This window comes from Hyalella azteca, unplaced genomic scaffold, assembly GCF_000764305.2.
Source record: "Hyalella azteca isolate HAZT.00-mixed unplaced genomic scaffold, Hazt_2.0.2 contig14311, whole genome shotgun sequence".
NCBI lineage: Eukaryota > Metazoa > Arthropoda > Malacostraca > Amphipoda > Hyalellidae > Hyalella > Hyalella azteca.
In genome coordinates, this window is record NW_025944201.1 from 26,014 (window position 1) to 38,604 (window position 12,591).

General features: G+C 40.5%; 1 protein-coding gene across 1 annotated transcript; it reads right to left on the reverse strand.

Moving 5' to 3' along the window:
• Positions 1 to 444: 444 nt before the first annotated feature.
• On the reverse strand, positions 445 to 12,035 carry LOC108680495 (integrator complex subunit 9). Its single transcript, XM_047884024.1, has 14 exons — positions 11,898 to 12,035; positions 11,030 to 11,218; positions 10,568 to 10,770; positions 9,642 to 9,840; positions 9,413 to 9,502; positions 8,173 to 8,350; positions 7,030 to 7,262; positions 6,952 to 6,968; positions 6,080 to 6,252; positions 5,137 to 5,234; positions 4,189 to 4,302; positions 3,120 to 3,152; positions 995 to 1,150; positions 445 to 743 (listed from the first exon to the last, which is right to left on the reverse strand). Exons 1-14 carry the CDS (start codon positions 11,904 to 11,906, stop codon positions 627 to 629), a joined length of 1,809 nt encoding a protein of 602 aa, XP_047739980.1. The 5' UTR covers positions 11,907 to 12,035; the 3' UTR covers positions 445 to 626.
• Positions 12,036 to 12,591: the final 556 nt, after the last annotated feature.

A 12,591-nucleotide genomic window follows, 5' to 3' on the forward strand; every position in this document is an offset into this window, starting at 1 on the left:
TTATTTTGTTGAAACGGCTCATAAACAATGCAGATTAACGAGTTACTTGAAGAGATCAGGCACCTAATACTTAATATATGGGCACAGCCTCAGGTTTTGTACACACCAATACACTACAAAGACACATTCAACCGGCGCTTCATTTCTGACAGCAGAACGACAAAATACTATGTGGTCATATAAAAGTTATATGAACACATTACATTCATATGAGATATGAAAGTGGGATTATTGAAGTAACAAATCGCAGTAGTCAAAGGTACGATCCTTCAGGCTTCACGCAGAAAGTCTGGAAAAAACAACGTGGGAACGCCGTATGACGATAATTAAAATTATTCGAAAATAATTTTTTGAAAAAAATTTTTTTGGAAAAATTACAGTAGGCATTGGCTACAATGTGGATCGCACTATGTGAAATAGTTTCTAAGTTTTCAAATTTAGTTGAAAAAAAAAACAAGTATAGGCGCCATCACCTCCTTTAGTCCGATCTCAGGACGAAGCCGTAATTCAGGCGCAGCTATCAACAATTTGTACAATTACAGGGAAGCGAACAATAACATTATTTGTTATTATTGTGAACGACGACGTGTTGCAGGACGTGCACTAGACTTGCTGCAGGACGTGCACTAGACGTGCTGCAGGACACGCTGCAGGATGGCACGTATCTTATCCCGCGCAGCACGCGTGCTCGTGATGACGTGCGTCGCGTGGTCGCGCAGCTGCAGCATCACGTCCTCTGAGTCCTGCACGCACGGCAGCTGTTAGCAACTACGACGTGTACAATTAAACCATTGACTACAGTCGCTGTCTGATTGTCTACAGTCGCTGTCTGATTGTCTACAGTCGCTGTCTGATTGTTTACAGTCATTGTCTGATTGTTTAGTCATCGTCTGATTGTTTACAGTCATCGTCTGATTGTAAACAGTCGCTGTCTGATTGTTTACAGTCATTGTCTGATTGTTTATACACCCCACTCACCACACACCCCACTCACCACAGTGATGATACAGCCCCCCGCGTCCTCCTCGAGCCTGGCGTCCACCATGCCCGCCTGGCTGAGCCCCTGCATGAGGTCGTCGACGGGCAGCGCCCCGTGGGGGTATCTGCTGGGGTAGCGCCTGGGGCCCTCAGCCTCACACTCGTCGGGGGACTGCGGGAGTGAGGGGAGTTAGGGGAATGAAGGAGCGAGGGGAGTAAGGGAAGTTAGGGGAATGAGGGGAGTTAGAGGAATGATGGGGAGTTAGAGGAATGATGGGGAGTTAGGGGAATGAGGGAGCCGGGGAACCGAGGGCAGACTGGAAATCCCACACACAATCACAATCCCACAACCAATCACAGTCTGCAGAGGATGCCATCACAACCAATCGTGCTTAACTTATGGAAAATTTACAAGATTGGTAGATTATGTATTTACTGTCACAATTTTATTATTCATCGGCTATTGCTTTAATTTAGTCAGGTCGCGGCCGTAGCGTCTTAGGCTTTACTCAGAGTATTCGCGTTTGTATGTTCTCGTATGAAATAGGTTATGGCAAAAATCTTACAGAGAGAGGGTTGCAATGCAACACTGGTACAGTAAAAGAGTAATCCGAACACAATCAAACATGAGAATCTATCAGTTTACATCACTAAATTTTCCTACTTTTACCAGAAATTTTGATTGGTTGCAGTTCCGTTGAGTTGTACGACTGTCGTAAACGACCGTACCTCACGCTAACGTTAGCGGCCGTACAGCAGCCACAGCCGCGCATGCCCGCGGTCGCCTTCCACAGTCTTTCTTTCTCCATAGCCGTATTCCCCGCGCTTACATTGATGTCTCACGGCCGGTCTAACCGTAGAATTTATAACGACTGTAGGTAGTTCTAAATAGTGGCTACCTCCTCGATAGCGTTACACCAAGCTCATTTCCACGCATCTATTATATAATCGTTGGATGTCTCTTGGCCTCTCGCGTTGTCTCACGGCTAAGTCACAACCGTAGCAATGAACGTTAACGTACAAATAAGCGAAGTTACAACCGTTACTCGTAAATTTCTGACGTTATTATATCGGAGTCGGAGTGGTATGAACGTCTCGGAGTTCCGCGCGGCCGTTATTTCTGGCCCCTGGTCTGACCCTGGCCGTTATTTCTGGTACTGGTGTGACGGTCACGAGAGTATAACAACCTTTTGGAGCTAATTTTAGGGTTCCCATATATTCAGACGTCGCACATAGTCAACCTACCCCTCGAAGTGACGCTGAATTCCTCAACTGATGGAATTTCCTTCGCGATAGGCTCGCCAACGTTTAATATTAACAACACCCGGTGCCACGGCCACGAAACAACCGCGTCTTGCACACTCCATATCGCTTCAACCCATATTCCTATTCTTCTCAACCCCTGCACCCAAGCTATGTTCAATATTACAGTATAAAATAAAGTCAGAGTACCTACGCTTCATTTAATCAGTATGGAGATGAACAGGATCACTTTCCGACCAAACATGACAAGCTTTATGAACTATCCTAGAATTCCTGCCTCACTGGGGGATTTAGGGGACTGGGGCCATGCTTTCAAAACTCGCTAAGTGAACGTAAGTACTTACGCTCTATTTTCTTGTCTATGATTGGTGGATTATGCTTGAAAGGCCGTCAATGATTGGCTGATGAACTTACGATCTCTTAACTTTTTTGAAAGAATAGGCTCTGGATATTAAATAATGAATGGGGGATGAACAGATGAGGGAATAGCGGACTGGGGGAATAGCATACTGGGGGAATGACAGGCTGGGGGAATGACAGGCTGGGGGAATGGCAGACTGGGGGAATGACAAGCTGGGAGAATGACACACTGAGGGAATAGCAGACTAGGGGAATGACAGACTGAGGGAATAGCAGACTGGGGGAATAGCATACTGGGGGAATGACAGGCTGGGGGAATGACAGGCTGGGGGAATGACAGGCTGGGGGAATGACAGGCTGGGGGAATGACAGGCTGGGGGAATGACAGGCTGGGGGAATAGCAGACTGGGGGAATGACAGGCTGGGAGAATGACAGACTGAGGGAATAGCAGACTAGGGGAATGACAGACTGAAGGAATAGCAGACTAGGGGAATGACAGACTGAGGGAATAGCAGACTGGGGTAATAGCAGACTGGGGTGCACCTGCAGGCTGTGCAGCAAACAGGTGCGTTACAACAAATTCCTTATAACAGGTCCAGTACAGTAAAGTACAGCGCCAATTTCTGCACCTTCGACCGCAATTATTCAATCAAAAAGAACACGTATTCCACAACATTGTAATTATTGTTAGTTTCCATCACTAGTATTTAATCATGAAAACCTTGTCAATAAATGGATTAGCCAGGCTTAGATCGTCGACCACTAAAGCCAGCCTGTTTTTTTAACACGGTTTGGTAATTTTATAATATTTATATACACGAGTAGTTGAATATCACGCAACAATTAAACAGAACGAATAAGACTAATCACAATTAGATTATATGAATGTTCCTCTAACTCCAGGATTAATTTATATGAATCACAAACGTTGCACTGCTATTCTTCTGACAGGGATTATAATCATGTGGCTTCAATTCAATTTAACTTCCTTGAATGTTTTTTAAAACGCTTACGAGATGAATAAATAATACTTGTACCACGACTGTCCTCAGGAATTGTCACACTACGAGATTACAATACTAATAAAAAATATTAACAATATAAGCGACCTCAGCGAATAAATGTGGTAAAATATCAACATCTTAATTACTAAATATAAATAGGACATCACATCTGAACTAGGAGAAATTCTACCAAGAGCAGAGGCTCCCAAACGTTTTCATCGTGAATGGCCACGTTAAGAGCGTTGAACCACAAATGTTGATAGCATCTATCACTTTGGTTAATAGTGTTAATGCTGCCACCTGATATTACCCTAGATATTGAATAAAATCGATAGAATAGATTACAATAAAATAGAATAAAAATAATCAAATAAAAATCAGAAAAAGAATATAATTAGAGCCCAAGGGCCATGCTTTCAAAATTCGCTAAGAGAACGTAAGTACTTACGATCTATTTTCTTGTCTATGATTGGTGGATTTTGCTTGAAAGGCCGTCAATGATTGGCTGATGAACTTACGGTCTCTTAACTTTTTTTAAAAGTATGGGCCCAAGTCGGGCAGCCCTGCTATAAGAGCTCTCACGATCTCGAGTTTGAGGTCCTTAGCGACCGCCGCGGCCGCCGTGGGGGGAGCCTTCGTGTAGGACGCCGGCAGCAGCACCGTGGTCGCCTTCAGCTCCGACAGCAGCTTCTGCGCCTGCAACGGGGCCTTCAGTGTCACTATAGGGCCTTCATTATAACTATAGAGCAGGTCCTTCAGTGTGACTATAGAGCGGGAACTTCAGTGTAACTATAGAGCGGGAACTTCAGTGTAACTATAGAACGGGGACTTCAGTGTAACTATAGAGCGGGGACTTCAGTGTAACTATAGAGCGGGGACTCCAGTGTAACTATAAAGCGTTATAACTGCGAGCTACTGAAGAGGAAGCGACCACAGGTGACAGGTCACGACTACAGGCAAAGCTGGTTGCAGCTCAAGATTCTAATGTATTGGGTGATTCATAACTGCAAGTTGGAATAACTGCACACGGACAATGAAGAGCACAACAATCCTCAGTATTAAGTTGTGCTCACACAGTAACGGCAACCAGAATGTTAGAGCTTACGTAAAACACACGTGTCCCAACGAATAAACCCACACATACACACAAACATACATAAACACAACACAAAGCTAAAAAAACTCAACCCACAAGCACACAAGTCAAACGCAAAAAAATAAGCAAAAATCATCAACATAAACACGCCCAAACTCAGGCACCAACACGCCCAGAAACATAAACACTCCCAATCACACAAACTAACACGATAAAAAACACAAATAAACACTCCCAAACACACACACCAACACGCCCAGAAACACACATAAACACTCCCAAACACGAGAAACACACAGCTACACAACAAAATACAAACACGCAGCTACACAACGAAACACAAACACGCAGCTACACAACAAAACACAACCACGCAGCTTCACAACAAAACACACACACAAACACGTCCTAACACACACCAACACGCGGCAGACCTGCGCGTAGTTGAGGCAGGTGTCAATGGGGCAGTAGAGCGGCCTCATGGCCATGGGCTGGTAGGGGGCCAGGGCCTCGATGAAGTCAAACTCAGGCTCTGTAAAATGCAAGTCAATTTCACTCATCATTCCCCACTAGGTAACTGACGTGGAATTTACGTTGATTTACTTTGACTTGTTACGTTTTAACGTTATTTCATCGCAATTTGCCCGGAAGGTTGGCTAGAATAAGCATGGCAACTGAGTGCGTGTGAAGTCAAGGATCAATTTGGCCCGAGACTATGTCAATTGTGAGGACCAAGACGTGAATTGGTGCAAATATAGACCATAATAAGGTATCTGATGAATAGGTCTATAGAATATCTTACTTTTCAAAAAGTTTATTTAGTTACTACACTAGATTACTAGCGTCAAAGTATACAGGAAAGTGCAAGGAAAATTAAACAGCTTTTGGAAAGTAGAAGAGTTATTGAATAACACATTCGTACAAATTCCAAATGAATTTTAATAAATTTATCTAACTCGTATAAAAAATCTAATCGGCATCTCATGGTACCAATATTACTTCCTGGTGCTAAAAGTTATTAAATGGAAGAAAATATTGAATAATAACGAGAGAAAAAAGATGGCTGTTGGACAGAAAGTTTTTTAGTAACCAAGCTCGCAAAATAAGCTCGACAGTAGAATGTTAAAAAATAGCTCAAAATAAGATAAAAATTTACTTTAGGAACCATGGACAGCAATGGTGATCTCCCGTTACCCCGCCGCGTTCCCTAACACAGGAGCGACTCGCAGGATACCTACATGTAATCATGAGTTAGCTCCTACTGCAGTTCTGCACGCACTTACAACGGAGGCTAGTCTAGGATACCCACCCGTGAAGAGCACCAGGACCTCTAGGATACCCACCGGTGAAGAGCACCAGGACCTCTAGGATACCCACCGGTGAAGAGCACCAGGACCTCTAGGATACCCACCGGTGNCTGCCTGAACTCTGCAGTGAAGCCATCAGCATGAAGGCTCTTGAAGGCCTTCACTCTGCCGGAGCGCACGAGCTGTGCGTGCACGAAGGGGTCCTCCTGCTGGTACACTTTGTTCTGCTTCTTGCTTGATAGCCTGCGCGCGTCATCATTATAATTAGAATTAATTATTCAATAAATCACGTAGTTAATACATTAAATTACTCACTAATTCACGTAGCTACTTCAATAAATTATTCCATAATTCACGTAGCAAATTTACTAAATTACTCACAAATTCAATCAGCTTCCTAAATAAATTATTCCATAATTCACGTAGTTAATACACTAAATTACTCACAAATTCAAGTAGCTAACGTACTTCAATAAATTATTCCATAATTCAAGTAGCAAATTCACTAAATAACTCACAAATTCAAGTAGCTATCTATTTTTTATTAATTATTACATAATTAACGTATCAAATTCATGAAGTGAAAAGTGAACATTCAAGCAGCAAATTTATGATGTGAAAACTCATAATAATTTGCATGGAATATTCGTGGTGTGAAAACTTAACAAGAAAATATACGGAGCAAATTCATTGGGATGTAAGCGTGATAATGTCTCCATCGAGCAAACTTTGGGTAAGATGAGGGCTAGAAATATAATGTTTTGACAACCTCACATGATAAGCACGATGAAACTTTAGCCTCACACTAGCAATGGCGGGCAAATACCGTACATAATAAATCAAATAAATAATGATTACGGTATATCAAACTACGACGTAAGAGGCTAGCACAAATACGGTGTAAGAGGCTAGCTGAAACTACAATGCTGGAGGCTAGCTGACACTACAATGNACACAGCCTGCAAACACAATAATACCATATAACACGGCAATACCATACAACACTCAAGCATGTCATACACCAGCCCGCTGGTGTAGCACGGCACCAACACACAGCCTGCAAACACAATAATACCATATAACACGGCAATACCATACAACACTCAAGCATGTCATACACCAGCCCGCTGGTGTAGCACGGCACCAACACGCAGCCTGCAAACACAATAATACCATATAACACGGCAATACCATACAACACTCAAGCATGTCATACACCAGCCCGCTGGTGTAGCATGGCACCAGCACGCAGCCTGCAATACCATACAACACTCAAGTATACCAGCCCAATCAAATGAACAAATTTATGAAAAAAATTCGGAAAAATCATAGTACCGGTACATCATGTGAATAATCAATTGTGCACTGGCAGTAACATATTATGCAAGGCGCGTGTAATTCAAGACACACAACAGCGCTGCCGACTTAATAGGCACCCTAAACGGCTCATCTGAGGTAAGCTTCATTGAATAATTGTGTGGAATCGCAAATTTGTACTCAATAGTGAGCTAAGTTTGAACATCAAATTTCATAATTTAATAATAATAGTTAATATACCATTCATTTATAATAAGTAGTATTGTAACTAGTGTTAATTTCAGGTTTAAGTATTGAGATAAAAGCGCCAACAGAAGTGAGATTATTTCCGCCTCTACCACATCAATAGCTTCGGGGAAACTAAATCATTTTTGTACATATCATGATACCATTGATGTGTATTAGGTATGTACCTTCTACAGTCGAACGAAACATTGCTCTGCTAACCACACACTTCTAGTTATTGTTAATTCAACTTTGTTAATTCAATAGCAAGATGATGCAAAGAAATTCATTGCAAATTTTACACTGCAGCGATAGGAATGTTTTTTCATAGCCACGAAATGTTATAAATTGAAACTCTTTATAAAATTTAAAGAAACGACATATTTAATAACCGTTGTGTGGCCGGTGATAATCTACATTATTTATTTTTACATCTACATTAGTACATAATTACATCAACACATTCGAGCCATGATCATTAATAATACATAATATCCCCACAATGTTTAGCGCTTTATTCAAGTCGCATCATTGAAGATTTCTCATAAATATGATAAATATTTATAAATACACAGATAAATATAAAGTATTTTCCTTATAATATTCATGAGTTGAAGTGACCGTTGTTGCGTAGAGCGTGGACGGCAGAGCCGCAGAGGTCGCCCATCATGAGGTCGGGGTTGGACGCGGGACGGTGGATGAGGGACGACACGATGAGCACGTCTGGACGACGCAGGGACGAGAAGCTCAGGGGACGAGGGTGCGTCGTCAGGGACGACGAGGCACTCAGGTACACTACCTGTAGGAGAGGCAAATGGCTGAACAACAGCACTGAACAACAGCACTGAACAACAGCACTGAACAACAGCACTGAACACCAGCACTGAACAACAGCACTGAACAACAGCACTGAACAACAGCACTCAATAACAGCACTCAACAACAGCACTGAACAACAGCACTTAACAACAGCACTCAACAACAGCACTTAACAACAGCACTCAACAACAGCACTCAACAACAGCGCTGAATTGTCGTATTTTTACACTGATGTTGAATTTCTACATTTGATTTCATTTCAATTCCTAAACTTACTTTTTTCAACTTTACTATAAGCTTTTTAGATAAAAGGTGCCCCTCATACCACTCAGGTAGATCAGTATAATTATTAATTATGAAAGAAGCAGGCATTTCGAAAGTAAAGGCGCTCCTGCGACGCGATAGAACTTGCAGGTCAATGACTTTTGATAAACATTCAGTTTTGTACAAAGTAACGAATGTATTTTGTATATGGTATGTATTTGTATGTTAACGCATATATATATATATATATATATATATGCAAGTTTGATTGAAGACCAGAGCATGCTTTTTATTAACAATCTTCTTGTTCGTTTTTTCAATGAGTCGAACTAAATTTCTTGCTGGCGTCGGGAGATCGAAAAGCAGGTTTCCGAATGACATTTTAATAGTTTGCAACGTAAAGCATGCTCTGGTCTTCAATCAAACTTGCATAAGAGAAAATCTTCTGCCTAACTACACCAATATATATATATATATATATATATATACTAACATAACGTTACTATAAATCAATATATAAACATTGACAGTCCTTAGTATATTCTATTGATTGCCAACTTACCATAATAACATAAACATCTAGCGTCACAATCAACACTGAATTCATCATGTTTATTGACCCACCATGACCCACCTTGTGCTGTTGGGACTGCAGCAGCTCTGACCCACCTAATACCATGACCCACCTTGTGCAGCAGCTCTGACCCACCTAATACCATGACCCACCTTGTGCTGGTGAGACTGCAGCAGCTCTGACCCACCTAATACCATGACCCACCTTGTGCTGGTGGGACTGCAGCAGCCAGTTGCAGCTGCCCACGCTGAAGCCCGAGCACACCGCGGTTGCCTGCACCGCACCACATATGCTCTGTACAACAAACTAACATTAATATCATCTTACAAAAACAGCAACCAACATTAACATAAAAAATAATAGAACAATATGGCTGAATGAAAGTAAATATGGCTGACTGATAGTATATATGGATAAATGATATTAGCCTCACCACAGCCTCATTGTAGGCGACGATGGTGACATAAGACAGCGCCTCAGCAATGCCTGCTGCTGTGTAGATGCGGCGCCAAGCATGAGGCCGTACGTGGCACAGCGGCGCAGGCAGCAGCCGCAGGCACTGCTTCCAGCCGTCGCTGCAGCGCGCCTTGGGGCAGCGCTCAATGTCCTCCACCAGCTCCTTCATCACCAACCTGTGGTAGGATACTTATTAGCTAACCTACCGAGCTAATTATGTAATATTATTATGATTATTCTATGACTTGATTGGTGTGGCCTTGGGTTCAAATAAACTTTGAGGGCTCGTTGCACATTGAGATATTATTGATTATTTTCACTATCTCAAATGAGATTGCACTCACAATTTATACTTGAATTGAGTATCCATAGAATCATAAATTACCCATTTCTAGTGAAAGCTATAATATGTATACCCATACTCATTGTACCACAACTTTTCCGTTTACCCTAGAAGGAATTGCAATGAAAAAGTGATTTTTTGAATAACTATATATGCAGTACCTCAAATGTGTAAGTGTGTTACTAACATCTGATGCACAGGCCTGCTGAACCTCACCTTGAACTAGGTGATTCAGTATTCTTAGGATATGAACTGAGTCAATTTATTGGATTATTGGGTAATCTCAACACTTGGTAGCCTCAGCTTTTTGATCAAACTACAATAGATTATATATCTGCATCCTTCAGAAATATAAAATGTCTTTTTCCTAACAATAATAATGACTAATAAATATCACCCTGTTTCTGAAAGCAATTACAGTAGTAGACAATATTGAGCTTTAATAGGCAAGAAATAATGTTGAAGCACAAGAAATAATGCTTAACAGCAAGAAATAATGTTGAACAGACATTAAATAATAACATGTACTTCATGCCTGGTGGTTGCCAGTGCCATGATACCTGCCAAGCTGCATGGTAGGCTCTGTCATGAGCACCGTGCCCCTAAAGCCAGTCTCGTTGGTGATGTAGGGCAGGGCCAGGATGCTCAGGTAATTAGACACCAAGATGGCATCCAGCTCAGAAAAATCCACCAACTGGCCAGCAGGAGCTTTGAATTCAGGAGGTGAGTCCACAAACACCCTGTTGCTGCACTCACGCAGCTCCTTAACAAATAACAAAATAACAACAAATGAACTGAAGAAGAGCACACACAAATAGATATATAAATAAAAAATTTATACTGGAATCCCCACAGCAAATTTGAGAAGATAACAACAGCATAAGTGTGATTATCTGAGTAGTTAACAGAATTGATTGGTAGGTAAGATTTATTCAAAGAAACATTTAAAAAACTCAAAGGAAATTTTTCTATAAAATTTCACATATAATCAGTATCAGAATAATGAGAACACTATTATGTACCCCTTCTAGATGGGCATCTGCTTCACGAGGTGTCCAGTATGCCAGGTTGCTGGCACGCTGGCTGGGCACAAGGTGCAGGGGCAGGAAATGCTGTGCTGGACTCTGGTCCAGGCAGCAGTCCAGCATGATGGTCGTGTCCTGGAAGGTAACTATGGAGCAAGGCCGGTTGGCTTCGCTGGACAAACTGTACTGTGGAAAAATGAACAATCAACAAATTTATTGTTCAGTGGAGTGATGCATGTTCTTACATTACCATGAATATGAGGTTTATAAAAACTAATTTTCAAACAGAGTCATAATCATGAAAATAATATAAACAAATATGGGCAAATGCAGCACCAACAGACTTTTCACCATGATAATTTAAAAGGTACATATATGCAGTGAAGTAAAAATATTTAACTCTCAATCATCAAGTACCCTATATACAGTAGTTGCTTGGAATTTAATGGAAGCCATAATGATTATGTACATATGGAGCTTCAAACTGGAAAGCCTTCCTTGAACAATAAAAATAGCAGAGAAAAACTAATTTGTCATTAAATTATGTTGGAACATCCAATTATAAAGAGCACATTATTTATGTTAACACAAATTAAAATCTGAAATCTAATTATACAAAGTAATATTACAGGTATTATTGCCCATACATGGCAGGAAAATTTGAAAATGTAATATAATACGTACTGCACAAAAAATAAAATTGACTAATTTCTTGATAAATAAAATTCTAACAACATAGTTGAACAAGTTCTTCCTTTGCAGTTAATTTCTGAACTTAGCAGTTAGCATGGTATGAAATGTTTGAAAATAGAGCAAGAAAATAAATGAATAAACATAATACCTATTTATCCATATTGCTACTTACAAACTTCATGATGGTCAAATGTCAATGGAAACTTCACAGCTCCAACTGCAACTGCTCCAAAAAATAGAGAAAGAAAAACTTGTATCAAACTGTTGAGCAACACATCATTTATATTTGAGATTGAAAATCACAAAGTGTCTGAAATAAAAAAATTCAAATAATAATTTAACTAGTAACTAATCACAGTATATTGCTTTATAATCAGAAAAATTTTTCCTAACAAGCTAACATCAGCACTGGGCAGAGCTGCAGAGGAAAGGAAACCTGTAGCTGTAAACCATCAGTGATCATGAGTGATGTGGTCAGGCTCAAGCAAGCCCCAGAACAAGTCTTAACCCTTTAGCGGGCAAGCATTGAAATATCCAGAAATTAAACTTTTAGAAACCATTTCAAGAAAGTAAGAAGTATTATACAGTATATTTATTTATATGAATTTTTGCAAATTTTGCCTATTGAAGGTTTAAATCGCACTTGAAGAATTCAATAAATGCGATCAGTACACAAAATTTTTCTTTATAATTAAAATTCAGTTTATGCAAATGAAAAATTAGAAACATAAAAATTTAATTTAATTAAATTTAATCAAGTTGCCAAAATAAATAAATATACCTATATATTGATACTTCCACCTTTTGAAAAAAATGCGGAAAGAGCGTCAATTCCATTGTCCGAATCAAAACCTTCATTTGAATGC